The sequence below is a fragment of the Cenococcum geophilum genome (assembly GCF_001692895.1).
Source record: "Cenococcum geophilum 1.58 unplaced genomic scaffold K441scaffold_4, whole genome shotgun sequence".
Taxonomy (NCBI): domain Eukaryota; kingdom Fungi; phylum Ascomycota; class Dothideomycetes; order Gloniales; family Gloniaceae; genus Cenococcum; species Cenococcum geophilum.
Genome location: NW_027137562.1, coordinates 1,116,342 through 1,134,934, shown reverse-complemented (window position 1 = coordinate 1,134,934; position 18,593 = coordinate 1,116,342). Strand labels below are relative to the sequence as shown.

General features: G+C 34.8%; 1 protein-coding gene across 1 annotated transcript; it reads left to right on the top strand.

Annotated features, from left to right (window-relative positions):
• Positions 1–12,809: 12,809 nt before the first annotated feature.
• K441DRAFT_538965 (uncharacterized protein) lies at positions 12,810–12,959 on the top strand (the record flags this gene model as incomplete). Its single annotated transcript, XM_067642541.1, has 1 exon — positions 12,810–12,959. A coding segment is annotated over one exon (150 nt), but the record flags the coding sequence as incomplete, so codon positions are not given.
• Between the last annotated feature and the right edge of the window lie 5,634 nt (positions 12,960–18,593).

Sequence of the window (18,593 nt, the reverse complement as noted above, 5' to 3'; positions counted from 1 at the left end):
ACGAAAGGAGATTCTAACCTTCCTTTCCACCTTGCCACTATACGCCCTCTTCGTACTTACGTACGCTTAGTACGTATAAATGAGAACGCAGGACCCAGCGGAGACGTTCTATGTATATGCCCTTATCCGGTTAGTGTGAGGGGACTTTGTAGACAGGGGGCTATAAGGACACGATTGTGGAACAGGATAGATTGGTGAGAGACGAATCCTTGAGGAGGTGAGGCCTCTGGGATCGTGGAGACTATATACTACGGGCATTTCTTACTAGTAACTTAGTAGATGGAGTTAGTATTTATTTAAACTTAAGAAGTAGTAAGGATTATTTAGATATAGGAGAAGTAGGTGTTTATTTAAACTTAATTAGCGGTAAGAATAATTAATTGGTAGGTCTTATTAGTAATAGTATAAATAGTATAGCAAAATAAGTATTTACCCGCTAGTAAGTCTCTCTCTACTCCTCGTCTATATAGTTATAATTTAGTATAGTTGGCAATCTATTACTCTCGGTATTGCCTTCCAGTATATTACTATTACCGTTACTCTAGTATTGTCTATTTATATTATTTAGTAGCTTATTAAGCTTATTAAACGTATATTAGTAATATAAGTTAATATTAAAGGTAGGATTGTCCTTTAAAGGTTGACCCTTACTAAATTCCTTAGCTAATTATTATCAAAACTTTGTATCCTTAGCCCTAAATGAGTGTATAGTATTTATACGGGCTTAGGCGACTTATTAACGAGCCTACTTATCTAGTTTTCTAATTATATCCTCTAGAGTATTAAAAGGCTGCTATTACTACCTTTAGTAAGTTATAGAGTATCCGGCTTTAGCTATCTCTGGCTATAATATAGTAATAATAATCTTACTTAATGTCTCGCTTAATATCTTACTTAGTAATACCCTTTTAAACCGACTTTCACTACTCTCTCTATTATGTATAGAACTCTCTTTATTACTACTAAATGGGTTAAAAGAGTTTTAATAGTTTCGCCAACTATAGCTATATTACTTATATATTTAACACTAATAAGAGCGCTTTACTCTATAATCGCGGCGCTTAAATATCTTTTTCTTCGGCCGCCTAGCTACCCGGCTTAATATTAATAGTATTATATTTTTTTAGAGATAAGTTATATAGATTAATATACTAAAATTGCAAAGGCTTAGTTAAAAGAATAAGAATGTATTAGTAGCTAGTAAACGAGAATTCTAAGATAAGGCCTAGAAGAAGGTTAAGGAAAGGACACGTCTATATATATGGCGCTAAGGCTTAGCCAAGCCCCTAACTAGGGTCTGTAATAGTGCCGTAATAAAAATAGAGCTTTATATATCTTATAAAAGTTCTTAAAAGACTAATAGCCGACCTCCTACGCGTCCTTTTTAGTTAAGTTAGCTAGGGCTATAATATATACGTAAGTATTATAAGGTATATCTATATGAGTAAATCTATATTAGGAAATGGATGCTTCCTTTACGGGTAACGCGCCCTTGCTTGCTAGCCCGCCGCTTTATCCTAGCCCGTACTTCGACCCCATTATATAAAAGCGTCCTCTACTCGCCATTTTACTCTCCCTCCTCTATCTTCTCTTTCTTCCCTAATGCCGCGCATTCCCTTTATTGGATATTATCGCCTTAGCGAAGCCTCCTTGCTCCGCCCCTAAGCCATTTTACTCCCCTATTGGCGTCCGCGTATATATTAGCCCTACTACTTTCCTTAGTTTCCGTGTCTTAGATTAATAGTAGCGTAGCGCCTTTTAGGCTCTCTAATAACTACCTTCCTTATACTTTCTTTATAGTAATAGATAAAATAGCTTTTTTTATTTTTGCTACTAAAGTAATAATAACTATTTATTCTTTCTATAGCCTAACCTTAAATAACTTATTCCACTTACGTATATAGGCATTTATAATATTTAAAGCTTTCCCCTTTCCTATTTAGCTTATTCTTTTACCTTTAGGGAGCTACTACTTATAGCTGCTAATTAACGGGATTTATAGGAATTACTACGTTAGTATTACTGTCTACTTAATTATTTTTTAGGAAAGTCTTCTTTTTAGAGCAATAGTGCCTAGTTCCTCGCCGCTATAAGCTCCTTTATATTACTAAACGGCTCCTAGTTACCTTATATCTTATTATATTTTAGCTAATAACCCTACTTAATTATATAGACATTCTCTCTCTAAAATAGGCTATATACTATTAGCCCTAAGTACCTTAAGTTATAGAATTTATAACTTAATCCCTATTAGTATAGCTATAAATAGCTATAGGACTATACTATAAACTGCCTAGCTATAGATTATATAGGTTATAGCTACTATAAGCTATAGATATATTAGGTAGTGTTATATTATAGTATTATAATAAAGGCAAAGCTAGATGCTAAAGTAGGTCTTTAGCTAAATAACTATAGGCTAATACTAATTACCTAGCCTAGTTAAAGCTATGCCGCTAAAAACTAAAAGCCTTTGCCCTTTTTAGCGGCTTCTTTACTTAGACTTAGATCTTACTTTTACCTAATAATTAGAGGATTAAATCGCAATTAGAAAAGCCGCTAGGCTTTAGTCTAATTTAGTCCCCTAAGGCTTTATAAAAATCGGCCTTTATACCTTTACGCGGTAGAGCCCAGGAACCTAGTAGACAGCTATTAGCGTTCTATTAGGATTATACTAATAGACTACTAGAGCAAACGCAGGGATGTATATACGGCGGCGTAGCGCGGGCGCGGCGATATAGTGGTATCGTGAATTTTTTTACTAGGAGGTTAAGCCCTAATAAGAACTCGATATAGCTACTACGTCTTTATATACACTCTAATTAATTATTTAAAACACGGCACCTACCTCTAGCGCCCCCCCTTCTTTCCGTATAGTATAGTATATAACTATAATAGCACCTATATAATACGGCGACTAAACGAACCGTATATACCCTAGAAGGCCTATAATAAGCCTTTTAACTACCTACCTTACCACCTTACCTAATAGCCTGGTTTTACTAAATACGCGGATTTTATTATCTTCCTTTATATCTTTTTAGCTAGAAGATATAGTAGGGGGCCTAGGTGCGGGCCTAGGTTAAAATACCTAGCTTATCCCACTACTTTACTAGGGTAGAAGGTTATATAGAACTAAATTTATGCTATAAGTAGGAGGCCTATAGGCGTATATATATAGGGCATTTAAATAGGAGTAAGGGCAGGTATATAAGACCTTATGGCAATCTTACAGCAATCTATAATTAAGTGAAAGTATAGTATAAATAGTAGATAGGGTAAGATAGGTATTTAAAGACTATGTCTTAGAGCAGTAACTTAAGGGTATTTTTACTTCCGTTAATATAGTACGGGCGTACTACCTAGAGGGATATATACTATATTACCTCTTACGTCTCCCTTAGAGGTTTTTTGTACCTATATTATCGCATTAGTCTATATAGACTTAAATAGGCACCGTATTAAACGTTAAATAGAATTAATAATAATAATTTAGTCCCCTATTTAGCTAAGGAAGTATAGATTATATAAAAATATCCCTTATATAGACCTAAGACTTATAAGGTGGAATTTAGAGGTAAATAGCCTATCTAGTAGCACATCTTAGGGTCTAGTAGAATTAGTATTATAATTTTGCTCTTAGCTAATAAATACGAAAAGAAAATTTATATATTTAATCTTTTAACGGAGACGGACTTTATATAGTGGCTGTATTAGCTAAAAGGGCGTAATAAGATGGATATAGGTATAATCGCCTAATCTACTTACGCTGTCTGCCCCCTTATATTGTTTATAATATCCAGTTATAGAAAAGGGTAAAAGCAAGGCTTTTATGTATATTTAGAAGGTTAAGAAGCAGCTATAAGCTCTATACTATAACTAAGGATCCTAAAAAGAGATTTAAGGATCCCCTTATTACTTAGAGTGTCTTTTAATACTTATAGCAAAATTACGGCACGCCCTCTACCTATTTAACCTTAGGAACTATAGTCTTATAAAGGATCTAGTATAAAAGATTTAGTTTACTAGTATAATTGGGTTAAAAAATAGATATCTTAGCGCTAGCCCTAACTCTAAGAAATAAGGGTAAAAAAGGCACTTTACTACCAACCTCCTTAAAAAGGAGGCTTGGTATAATGCCCCTATTAAATATACTAACTTAGTTAGTTAGGTCTTAATTATAGTTTCCTAATAGGCGTTAATCTTATAATAGAGTTTAAACCTATATAAACCTTTATACTTTATAAACGGTAATTACTAATAGAGTGTAAATTATATATTTTAATTTATTATAAAGCTAGTAGAGTTATTTTAGTATAGATAATACGGATAAGAGCTAGTAGCGAAAAGGGGACTAGCGTGCACTTAAAAGCCTAGCGTAATCCCCCCTTTAAGGCTATTAGAAAGGTATAAGATAATAGTAACTTTAATAATAATAATAGCTATAGTAACGTTGGTGCTATCTTAATCTTTATTTTATATCTCTCCTAAAATTTTGCTTAATAATATTAATTTCTATACTAATTCCCCTAAAAATTTAAAAACTTTACCTTAGTATTGTATAGTTATAGCTTCTAAAAAAGGTGCGAGTAGCGTACCTTAGAAGAAGCATAAAATACCTTATTTCTCCCTAAGAAATAATCCTAGGGCGTATTAAGCCTAGCTAATCTTAGGCATATTATTCTATATAGAACTTTAGTTTAGAGATTCCGTTTAATAAAGTGCCTATAGACCTTAACTATAACTATAAAAATAATAAAAATAAAAACAATAAGGATAATAATAAAGATATTTATGGGGATGCGTATAAGAGAGGAAGTAGTTAAGGTAATTTTTCCTAATAGCTATAAATATATATACCTAACTGCTAGTAGCGGATCTAATAGTTATTAAAGATAATATAGCAAACCTAAACCTAGAAGCTAAAGGCGATAAAGCTAGTAAAGTCGGTAATTAACTAACGCCTTATAAATTAGGTATATACTTTCCCTTTATAAGACGGCCTTGTCTAATAATTATTAGGTAGCGGAAATAACCGTAATAATAAGAATAATAAGGGTAAGGAGCTACCTTCTTTAGAAGAGCTAAAAGATCTCTTTAACGTGTCTATATATAATTATATTAAACTTACAGCAAAAAACATTAATAAAATAGATAGTTTAGCTAAGGGAATTAATATTATAAATTTTCCCTAGGCTAGATAGAAGCTAGAGACCTATATAGTAGCTAATTAAAAGTCCTTAATAGCCAATAAGGCGGATAATATTAGTAAGTTATAGGTATTAAAAATATTATAATTATAACCTAATAACCGCAATATATAAATAATCCGCTTATTAAAAAGGAGGGTAATTATTTTTAAAAAAAAGTATAGGAGGTAAATTATTGTTAGTACTAAGGAAGTAAAGGCTTAATTAGCTTAAGCGGGACAGCGTAATTAATTATAATTCTAATAACTCTACTAAAGATAGTAGCGGGGGTGGTAAGGGCGGTAAGGCTAGTAATAGTCTATATCCCTAGAAGTAATAAAGGCCACTTACCCCTTATAAAGACTTACCTTTTAGCCCTCCTATCCTTATTCTTAACCTTAACTTTTAATACTTACAAGTTAACTAGTAAGTAGTACCTACTCTATAGCCTACTAGCCCTTTACTTTAGAAGCCTGCCCTTTTCTATAGTATTAAATTACTATATAATAAAGCTAGCAGTTATATTTATAATAAGGACAAGGATAGTAATAGTAATAGCGTTGCTAATAACTAGAGCGATATTTTAAACCTAGAGCCTACTATAAAACGCTATACCTAAGCCAAAAAAGATAAAATTAGTAAAATTAACTTAGGTAATAAATAGGAGATTAACAATATTCTAGGGGAAAGAATAAATAAGTTAGGGCGCGAATATAAGGTAGCTTAGAAGCTAACTTAGGTTTATATAAGCGGGCTTTTAAATTTAAAAAATACCCTTAAGTCTTACTAAAGACGCGTCCGGTGTGCTAAGGTTAAATTAATATTCCTTCGGCTGGTAAGGTTCTACAATAGTTAGACTATACGCGAACGCCAGAATTAAAAGTACGCGTATAGTTATAGGTCCCTAATTCTATTAATTCTATTAGTTGGCTCTTATTAATAACCGCAGGACTAAATCTACTAGCTAAAGGGATAGGTATACTTTATAAAAGTAAAGGGTAGAGCTACTATGCGTAAAGGACGGCGGTAATACTTTATAATATCCTTATTCTTAAATAATAGTGCTTTTTTTTTAGCTTAGAGGTCTATTTTTAGTTTAGTATTCTTATCCTTAGCATATCTAGCAGGAGTATTTTATAATTATTAGTCTAATAGATTTAAATTCGTTATATACTTTAGACAATATACAGCAATAAAACTCTAATTACTACTCTATATAAGCCATATTCTCACTTAGCTAGTATTAGTCTTATAAGGTAATATTACGTATCTACAAGTTATAGGTAGTATAATAGTTAATTATTACATTCTGTCTAGAATAAGGAAGGGTAAGAAACCTAAGGTTCCTCACCACGCTAGTGCCGCGGCGGCACGTGACGGCAGATTGCCTCGTATAATAGCAATTTGCCTTATTCCCAACACTAGCAACTTTTCTTTTATAGTTACTATCTATGTATAAATAACGACGGGCTCGTATAAACGCTACTATTTAACAATACTAAGCTAAGGGGAAGAAGAAAAGGAGGAAGGGTGTTAGGGGTTAACGTGAAGACAATAAGGGCCGCTAAGGCGCTAGTAGTAAGCGAGCTAATAGCGATTTTCTATGCCGGGTATAGAAAATCCTAATTGGCTGCTCTTAAATTGCTCTATCTCCTACTTCCTCTTAACCTAACCTTTAACTTAGATATATAGAGTATTTATATTAACGAAGGTCTCTAGTGCCTTATTTAGGTTTACCTTTATTATTATATCTGCCGGGTTATCTTGGCTATTAATCTATTAAATCTTAAAGAGTTTTTGACGCTTGTAGGATTGCTAAAGTGCTATAATATTAATTATAAGACGCTTCTCTTTTGTAGTACTAAGCTTAACTAAACACTTATAGAGGGAATATAAGTCGGTGTATACAATTATAGAAATAGCGGGAAGCTTAAGCCGATCTATAATTATCTTAAGAGTAGTTCCAATTGCAATTGCTATATTAACTCCGCTAACCATTCTATATATCTCTAACGCTAAAACGCTTTAAATAACGCGCTTGCTCTTAGTAGAGCTCTAATAAATAAGATTACCGTAGATTATAAAGTTATTCTCTCCGGTAAATTTATTTGTAATAATAATCTTATATCCTAACTAGGAGCTAAGATCTTTGTTATTTATAAACAATTTATTAATAAATATAAAGAGCTTAGTAGTAGGAAGGTTAATAGGGACGTAGAGTAGTCCCTAATTAAGATGGTTTATTTACTAGGAAAGGCGCTTATTTAGGGTAAAAACGTCCTCCTTAGTTAGTTCTTGGTGTTAAGCGGCAATAGAGAGATTAAAGAAAGCCTTAGGTTAATAGATAAAAGTAATATAAGCTCTATAAGCGCGTTACTCTATATATCCTTACTTTAGAGAATTAACATTAATAATATTAATCTTCTTGCCTTAACCCTTCTGGTATAAAGTAATAGAATCCTTATTTAGGGAGAGGATGCATCCATTAAAGAGCAATAGTGTTATTAAATTAAGTCTTTCCTTTAGCTTTGCTATAAGATTTACCTTTACTAGCTCGTCTTCTTTAAGAGCTAAAAATTAGTCGTCTCCTAAAATAATTATATTATCAGTTTGCATGCCAACAATTCTAAATAGAGTTCCCGTAGTTATAATAAGGAAGTAGGGATCAAATATAGAGGTAGTTATTAGAAGCTTCTCCTTATAGTACTTACTATAGGTAGCCCACTAATAAGTTCCTGCCTCTGCAATTCTATATAATAGCTTAAGTACGACTATAATCGTATCCTCGGGATATTAGTGGCGAATTTACTCTAGAAAGTATACTAGTATTAAGCGCTAAAGGCGCGTCTCTAATTAAGTATAGGCCTAAGTAATATCTTATAAATAAACCACCATTCTATTCTTTATTAAGGAGGGAGTTAGCGCAATAATAACCCACTAACTAGCTTATTAAATCGTAGGGGATTACATAAGGATTACTTCCTTACCGTCGTTGTTATAACCTTAAATAACCAGTCTTAACTTCTTAAATAGGGTATTAGTAGCTTTACCTTTAATCTCGTTAACTATTCTTAACTTAAATATGCGAACTCTATTAAACTTGGTAGGGTCATACTTCTTAAACTTAAAGACTCCTCTTATAATAAGACTGTCGATCTCCTACTTATTAGATGCTTAGAAAGGAGCTCCTAGAGTTATAATATAACCTTCCTTTTAAAGCTATTTTACGAGGTTAAAGTTAGTCTTCTCTTTGGCTATTATAAAGGCCATTAATAATTTAACTTTACTCTTAATAGCGGCAACGAATTGCTCTTTAAAATTAATAAGATATTGGCAATTTTGTAATCCCTTTAGGCGACCTCTACCGCGTTATAGTTACGGCATATCTGCTACAACTATATTAGAATTATAGTCGCCTTCTAGAGTATATTAATTATAGTTATCCTCCGGGGTATCCTCTAGGGTATCCTATAAAGGCTTAAAGCAGTTATTTCTATAGTAGGGTTTAACAACGGTTAAGTAGAATTAAGTGGGTCTATAGGGCATCTAAAGAGTATAAGTTTAACTATTAATTGTAATAAGTTTATATAGGCCTAACCATCCTCCCTTTTTACGCCATATGCGTACCTCAGATTAGAGTAGTAGATTAAGCGTAGTTAAGGTATTTAGGCTATTTCTTATTCCTAGTACGTTATTGACCTAGCGCATAGCGTAGAGGCGTTATACCTCCTTCATTGCTTTGTGGATAGCCTTAGCTCATTATATAATAGAGGGAGATAGTAGAGAATTATTAGTTATTTAAGGGTAGGCGCTAAAGACTAGTAATATAGGTATAAGCCTATTTAGCCTAGCGGAATTATTAACAGCCTTAACAGCCATCTATAAGATAAGCTCTTTACTAGCGTCCTTTAGCTCTAAAGAAATAATCTTATATACTTAGCGTAATAGCATATAATATCATTCTACTTTTCCGACGCTATTATATGCCTTAATAGAGACTTCCTTAACCTTAATTGCTATTACCTTTACTTATTATTAAATCTCTATAGATAAGAAGTTTCTTTCTACGTTATAAATAACTTAATTAGGGGGTCCTAGGTAGACATTAATCTAGTATAATTAAAGAGTATTTTATGCATTCCTAGCTAACATATCCTTTAAAAAACGTGCGGCTTAGAAGAAGGTTAAGAAGTTAATAACTTAGAGTACTAGCTTGCCGCTAAGGTATATAATATTAATAATAATACAGAAGTTAAAGTTGTAGTTATCTTTAAGGGTGAACTTAAATCGGCCAGGAGACTTCTAGTTTATTTAGTAGTAATAGTAGTACTTTATAAGATGCTTAATTGCCTTAACCTTAACCTTATAACCTACTTACTAAAGAACCCTAAGTAGTTAGTAAACGGATAGGTGGCTAAAATAGTAGTATAGTTAACGTAGCTCTAACTTAGTTAAGTAACTCTAAGCAACGCTCCTTTCTAGTTATTAAAGGAGTAACTAAGAGTAACCCTACTTGCGTATAACGGGCACCTAGTTATCTCCCTAAACGAGTATATTTTTAAGGTTATCGAGCTTAATGCCTAATTTATCTATATTTTAGATATAGAATAGAAATAGGGTATTTGCGGAAATAATATGGAAAGAAATATATCCTAACGGGGTTTAGACCTTAATTATGTTGAGAGAGATTATAGTACCCTTACTAAAGCGAATTATATATTGGCCTACTGTTAATTTATTAATCTAAACAGAGCTATTAAGCTGCTAAAGAGCTTAAACTTAAGGTTCTCTTACTGTAGATACTCCTACGGCTCTAGTATCTGGCATAATACTATAGAAGATATTTGCCGAGTATCTGTTATTAAAGGAAAACGCAGAACTTTCCTTTAACTCATTAAAGATATCTAACTTTATAACATAATGGAGCGTAGATTAGTTATTAAGGATAGCAACGGTTTATATGCCATTTACCTTACCATACTTAGTAAAGTATTAATCGGTAGAGTAGTCCTTAATTTCTGTATCCATAAGGAGCTATTTAGCCTCGTTAACTTTACCCTTAAGATCTTCTACGCCTTTATATTAAACCAGGAAGCTTTAGGTAGGCTATAGTAACCTCTTAGTTTCTAACATTTTATATACTCTGGCGAAACTTATTATATACCTCCTTTCGTCTATTAAGGGGGTACCTAGTTAACTAGCAATTTGGCTTCTTATAAACATAGTATTTCTTCTAATAATCGCTCTAAAATGAACCTCCACAATTGCCTTATAGTTGATGTTAGTTATACCCTCTACCGTATTCTCTACCGCGGCCACTATATATTTAATTAGTTTAGTTATAATTATATTAGTCTAGAATACCGGTTTAGGCAGGGTTTTCGGTATAAAACTATTAAGATTCTTATGTTTATATTACAGTACCTATAGTAGAGCGTAGTTTAGTATATACTCCTTTAAATATATCTATAGGTTTATATAGCGCTAAATTACACTTAAAAATACTACGGTAGGCTAAGATAACCTAGTCCCTTAAACTATTCTTATTTTAGTAAGTTTCGGTAAAACTATATTAAATTTTCTGGAGTTTATTAAAGAGTAGTTAAAGGCACTCTAAATAAGTCTTTATTAGATTATAAGCAATAACCCTCTAAAATATAGTCTCCCGCCATTTAGATATATAGAGTTAGCAATTCTTATCGGTTTTAAAGTAGGCTCCAATAAGCTAAAGTATTACATTAAAGCTATAGTTTCTACCTGTAATATAGTCGTAATAGAATATCGCTGCCCGTCCCTTTAATATAATAGAGATAGCGTAATAGAACTAGTGGCGTTAAATTTTAACCTTATTACAACAGTTATAAAAGACCTATAGTTTTACTCTAAGTATATTGTACAGTTCTCCTCTAAACTTCTTCTCTTTATCTAAATATACCTTTATTAGATTCGTAACTTCTTAAAATAAAGGCTTACTAGTTAGCTAAAATAGAGGAGTTAAAGGTAATAGAGGAGGTAGAGGAAGAGCAACTCTAGATAAGAAAGCACCTCTAGGTAGAAGAGCACCTCTAGGTAGGGGAGTACCTCTAGGTAGGAGATTAGCGTTCTAAGGGTTTTAATATAAATTAAAGTTGCCTTCCAAAGAATATAGGTTGGTTTTAGGTTTCCGTAGTTAATATATAATCTTAGCTTTCGTCTATTCTAGTTCTTCTATACTAATAATAACGGCCTAAATATTACTAGTAATCGGGTTACTGTTCTTAGTAATGTATACCCTATTTCTACAGAGGAAGTCTTAAAAATCCCAAATAATATTAACATTGCCAAGTACCTAGGTGTCGGCGGTCCATCCTACGAAATCCTCCCTAAAATATTCCCATAGCTATAAATCGGCGTAGTGTCTATTTTAGTAAAATAGGATATAGTATAGGAGAAAGCCATTAACTTGTTTTGCGGTATAAGTTATTATATTAAAGGCAAATTCATTCTAATCTTTATTAATGAGTTTCGCGTGCGTGGCTACCCCTAGTAGTAAGGAGTCTCTCCAGTTGTTTATGGCCATGCTTTTAGAGGAAGGGAAGTGTTATTAGTGTAGGGATTGTTGTTTAGTACGCGTTTATAACGTGTATTTGCAATTATAGGGCTTAGAACTAGTTCTAGCCTTAAATCGCGAAAACCCGTAACGCGTGTTATTCTATATAATAGACGTAAGAATCTATAATCTAGAAAAGGCTTAGGACCAGTTCTGGCCTTTAGATCCTTAGATCCGTAAAAGAGTTCTATTTAAGATTTGGAACCAGTTCTAACCTTAAAAGACAACTTCCTTTAGCACGAGTAGCACTAGTATAGTAGCTTATCTCTTCTTGGTGAAATACCTAGCTGTTCTATAGTATAACTATAAAGTTAACCACTGATTAGTGTTGGTCTTATAAGGTAATATTACATATCTACAAGTTGTAGGTAGTATAATAGTTAATTGTTACATTCTGTCTGGAATAAGGAAGGGTAAGGAACCCAAGGTTCCTTACCACGCTAGTGCTGCGGCGGCACGTGACGGCAGATTGCCTTATATAATGGCAATTTGCCTTATTCCCAACAGCTAGTTATATTATACTATATAAAATAGAAGCAATAAGAAAAAGCGTTTATAAAAGAGCGTATTCTTATATAATTAATTTCTTAGTAAGTGGCTTATTATAATAATCTAATATATATAGCCTTTTAGTATAGCACGTTAAAACATATAAGCCCTTAGCGAGAATTTATAGAGTAATTTAGTATTTAAGTGTATTATCTCTATACTCTTATAATCCTAAATTTATTATAACTACTTTAGCTAAAATTTATAGAGCAAGTATCCTTTATAAGAGAGGTAATAATAAATTAGGTAGAATTAGGGACCTTTTCCTTAGTTTTTAAAGATGTTCCTAATAAAAGAAGTTACTATTAGGCTGTAGATTATCTACCATAGCAGCTAACTAGTAGGCCTAATATTATATCTTACTTTGTTTTAATTTAAAGGACTTTATAGGTCGGCATTATAGTAAAGTTAAGGTGCTTCCTCTATAAAATAAAGCGTATAAATTTACTAAATATAGCACGTACTATGTAGACCTAAATTAATACTACTATATCTCCTATATTAAACGTATCTTTAATAGCCTTCCTACTTTAATTAAGACTAGCCACCTAAAAATAGAAGGAGGTATTATACCCTTTAGCCTAGGAAACGTTATTAGGATTAAAATATTCTATAAGGTAATTAAGGGCTAGTTTAATTATTAAGGCCGCGTATTTAATATTAATTGCTATATAAACTATAACAAGGCGCATAAGGAGTGGGAATATATATTTAGCATTAAAAATATTAAGTGCTAGCTTAGCTACCCTAAGAGTAAGGGTAAATATAAGTAGTATAGATTAATGCCTGAACCTAAAAAGCTAAAAAGGAGCGACTATTTTCCTAAAGAGCCTACTAATTGTTTATTAATTAAGGTACTTATATATATAGCTAAGGTGCCCTATATAAATAGATTGCCTACTTCTTAAACCAGAGGCGACTTTAGCACTACTCTATACTATTACGTACTTATTAAAGAAATATAAAGACCGCTTTCTAAAAAGAAGTCTTAAATTAGTATAGGCGTATTACTATTTAAAATTAAAGGCCTAGCTTACAATATAGAAGAAAAGGGACCGGCCTATTAGACGGAAGATAGCAATAATAGTGTTTGTATTAACTTAATAATACAGGTAAGTTATATCTAGGGGCACGAAATACGTATAGTATCGTATGCTCTTTTAGATGGTGGTGACTTTCCTTCTAATCGTACATAAAGAGGTAGAATTTAAGGGGTTTCCTGAACTTGCTTAGCTCACGTGATTGCGACCACAAATTCCTGTCCGAACTCGTTCAGACACTGGCGGTACTTGAAAAATGAAACCACCTGTGTATAGCCTCCGTAATTGCTTTAATAGAACCGTAAAACATAAGGGAAATACATAAGAAATCCCTCCCGAGGTGCCTTCTAGGCTGCCTTCTAATCGGTGCTTTAAGCTGGCCGTAAGTCCTACTTACGTTCCGTAAAATAAACCGTACGGCCTTTTAATAGGCCGTAAATAAACCGTAAAACGTAAAAGAAACATATAAGAAATAAAACCGTAAAATATAAAAGAAATATATAAAAATAAAACTATAAAACATAAAAGAAATATATAGGAAATTCCTCCGTACAATAGGTGCTATGCTATAATTATATACTGGCGGTACTTGAAAATAGAACCGTAAAATAAAAAGAAATATATAAAAATAAAACATAAAATATAAAGGAAATGCGTAAGAAATCCCTCCTAAGGTACCTTCTGGGCTGCCTTCTAAACGGTGCTTTAAGCTGGCCGTAAGTCCTAATTACGGTCTGTAAAATAAACTATACGGTCTTCCGTCGGGCTGTAAATAAGCTATATAGTCTTCTAATGGGCCGTAAATAAACTATACAGCCTTTTAATAGGCCGTAAATAGACTATAAGTGCTCCGTTAGTCTTGTTCCGACACTAGAAGTACTTAGTTTTGATTAAGTAAGCCTCTACCCTAGTCGTTACAGTACTAGTAAAGATTGATAGAGAATGGCAGCTGGCGGTAGATTGCTATTACGTGGTAGTAAATTGCGGTTACGTAATAGTAATATACGGTTAGTCCTACTGTGCCCTGATTGACTAAGTCACTTATACTATCTTGTCTCCCCGTTCTCTCTACCCGTTTAGTGACCTATAGCTTAACTATTTTAGCTATTACCTTCCGTATTATAGCTGCTTAATCTGTAATAGATAGGGTAGGAGGGTCCAAGTTACTTATTCTTGGGTAGGCTCTATAAACTAGGAGGGTGGGTGCTAGTCTGTTAGGGCTAGCGGTGTTAATAATGGCTTTTACGGCTGACGGGTGGTTGAAACGGTGGTATAGGCGGTGGATTTTGGTACTGCTAGCGGTAGCGGTGGTCCGTAAAGTAGGTAGTATATACTCCTTAACTGGGGTGTTCCTTCTCCTATATAGCGGCTAAAGACTAGGCAGCAAAGGGTAGGTTAAATAAGGTCTTTAGTTGGCAAATAGACGTAATATACGCCCCTAGGGGGTCGTACGTGGGTTGGTCTATATGTAGTAGGGGGAGAGTAGGAGTGGTTGCCGCAGGTAGTGATTGCTGGGAGTTATACTGTCGCTGGGTAGGTTGCGGAGGTTTATATGGGCTTGGCCGCCGTAGCTCCTTAGCTTTAGTTAATAAAGAGGGTGAAGCTAGCGGAGCTTGTATAGACGGAGCTTGCGCGGACGGAGCTTGCGCGGGCGGAGCTTGTACGGGCGGAGCTTGTGCAGACGGAGCTTATATGGACGGAGCTTGCGTAGATGGAGCTTGTGGGGGCGGAGCTTGTCTGGACGGAGCTTGTACGGACGGAGCTTGTATAGGCGGAGCTTGTGTGGATGGAGCTTGCGTGGGCGGAGCTTGCGTAGACGGGACTTGCGTAGGCGGAACTTGTATGGGCGGAGCTTGCGCGGATAGAGCTTGTGTAGGCAGAGCAGTTGTAGTAGCTGGGGTAGGTAGGTTGGGTAGAGGATTGTCCTTCGAGGCTTGCGGGCTTATTGCGTTTTCTTGATCGTTTGCTTGGTCTTGATTTCCGCTGGGGTCTATCTGTCGATTTCTAGAGTCTACCTGAGTCTCGTCCTTATCCGACGTCTTGATAGTCTCTTCCTTTAACGTCTCGTCTAGTTTTTCCTTTAACGTTGTATATGGCAAAAGTCCTATTTCTCCAGGCAATGGTGGATTTGTATATATTGAAGGTCCTATAAAGATCCCGTTAAGTTTATAAGAGGCAAAGAATCTATTGGTATTAATGTGGTCTAGGACTTCCTCTTTGGTCTATTCTGTTTGGTCCTTTTCGTATAGTGTGTCGTATAAAGACTGTGTGATAGTAACTCGCTTGTCGACCCATACACCTTGGTGACGTAAAAGGGTTCGTAAATTATAGGTAGCTATACGGTCGCAAGCCTTAAAAGTAGCTTCCGTAAAGTCTGCAAAGTCTTCCTGGTATTGCTCCTATAGGTCGTTATTTATAAGCTTAAAATATTCGTATTTAAGAACTTTGAATTTGATATAGTTGTTGACATCGGTTATAGACGTGAGGTCGACTCCCTGCCTCTACTTTTCTTAGCCTTCGTCGACTTGCTTCCTTAGGTCTGCCATACTGTGTAGTATAGTGTAGTACGTAGTGGGTGGAAGAGATCTTGTAGCGGTCCGTAAAATCGATTAACAGGTCCGTAACGGTTCGCAGGAGGGTAAGGGGTTTCCGTAAGGGGTCCAAAAAAGGGGTCGGGGTACTGAGGGAGGGTGTAGTAGGGGTAGGGGTTCGAGGTTTAAGGGTGGGGGGTTCCGTACGGGTCTATATTCGCGTCTATTATACTTCTGGTAAACCGTATTAAGACTTAAATAAGTATATAGAGTTGTTGATAAGTCCGCAATCCCCAACTTCCGACCTTCCAGCAGGTCGTACTAGGATTCTGAACGGGTGGTCGCTGTCGTATGTATCGCTCGGGGGGAGGTGTCGAGTGATTGCTGATCTGTGCGCGCTTACTGATCAGTGTTTGTATCAACTTAATAATACAGGTGAGTTATATCCAGGGGCACGAAATACGTATAGTATCGTATGCTCTTTTAGATGGTGGTGACTTTCCTTCTAATCGTACATAAAGAGGTAGAATTTAAGGGATTTCCTGAGCTCGCTTAGCTTACGTGATTGCGACCACAAATTCCTGTCCGAACTCGTTCAGACAAATAGTAATGCCTTTCTTTTGGCTTAGAGATTTATTTCTTATTATATATTCTATTTCTAGCTTAATTTATTTATAGCGCATTTCCTATTATATAAGGGCTGCATAAAAATGCCTGTAAGAGTATTACTTTTTTAAGAGCGATAAGTAAGAGCTACCTATTACTACTTATAACGCTATAAATAATAGAGAATATAAGATTAAAACTACGTTTATAACTTTGCTAGCTAATTTAAATTATATAATATAGCTAAAACTAAATGGTAGTCCGAATAATATAAAGTCGGGCGTTAATAATTAATTAACTTATATATACGACGTAAAGGCGTATAAACTGGCTATAGTTAATTTGCTTTATAAATAAAAACAAACTATAAAAATCTAATCCTTATAAGATATTTTAGTAGAGGGGCTATATATATTTAGTAACTCTAATATATAGCTAAAATACGCGTTATAGTAGACGTCTTACCTATTTCACTGTTTGGCTAGTGGCCTAATTATATATATAATATTCTGCGCTAAAAAGCTTTAATAATAGGGTAAGGTAAATCCAGCAGCAGCTTAGCCTAAGAAGTAGCTACTTAACATATTTAAAAGTTAAATAATACGCAGTTAACCTACTTAACGACTTTAAAAGCTAACTGCATATTTCTTAACATATAATTAAGGTAAAGTTATATACTATATATTTAACTATTATATATAATCTTATATAATTATATATAATCTTATATAGTTTTATTACTTAAAGGCTCTATATAAGGCTCTGTATAAGGCTCTATATAAGGCTTTATATAAGGCTTTATATAAGGCTCTATATGAAGCTCTATTTAAGGCTCTATATAAGGCTCTATATTAGGTCCCCGCTATATTGCTAATAGCCTTTATATATATCTCTACCCTATAAAGCCGCCTTATTTTTTACCCTTCCTTCTTTCCTTATATCCTCCCTATTTAGGGAGGTACTAAAACAGTAGCTAGTAAAGGACCATTAGTAGAACTAGATAACTATTGCTAAAACTAGACAACCATTACTAGAGCTAGACAACCGCTACTAGAACTAGACGACCGTTACTAAAACTAGACAACCGTCGCTAGAGCTAAACGACCGTCGCTAAAACTAGACAATAACGACTAGCCAGCAAACACTATAAACGATTTAATTAATCAATTAATCGAATTAAGGTAGCATAGATAGGTAGGCATAAATAGGCAGATACTAATAAGTAGGTAAATATAGATAGGTAAGTAAATATAGATAGGTAAGTAGATGTAAATAGGTAAGTGTAAGGCAGTATTGCTAGGGTATACGGTAGGGAGCAGGCAAGCCGAGCATGAGTTACATAGGGAGTCGATAGAAGAGGACGATATGGTAATAAGGGTAGGCAATAGCCTAGTACAGAGACGAACCGATGGGGGAGGAAGGAGGCTGCAAGCCCGAGGAGCTTATAAGGGGTGGCTAAGGCCTAGCCGAAGGCTAGCCTTGGCAGCCCCTAAGAGCTCCCGGGATGTAGCCGAGTAAGGGACCAAAAGTACCCTTACATTGCCCCCCCTTAGTTAGGGCTGGCCCCCAGCCCGTATCCCAATAGATTGATTCTATATACAGAAAGGTAAGTAGTGCAGAAGCCTTGCTTATACAGGGGAGTAAAGAAATAGGGGAAAAGGACCAGCCAAGCAGCCTTAATAAAAACCTTAACCTATGGCCAAAACCCAGTGGGAAAAAGGGCCTATTTTAGGTAGGAAAAGAGCGTCTGCTGGTAGGTAAGACTTAATCGTATCAGTCTTAGAGACAATCGCCTACGATTAAGTCTCAACAGCTCTATAGCTAACAGCCAGATAGTCTCCACTTGGAGCCGGCTTAATCGCAAGAATATCCCTTACATTCCCCCCCCCTTCTTGCGGTCAACCCCCTCCATTACCTTNCGGTAGCGGGAGATTATAGAGGGCTCGTCCCGGAAGGGTTCGGAGAGATATTGGGTCTTATAAGCTTTTAAAGCAAGCTGGAGCTCTTAGAGCAACTAAAGCTTTGCTAAGAGATCGCGTAGGATCTTTATAAGACGTAGCTCTTTTTTAGAGACTTTAAATTAACGTCT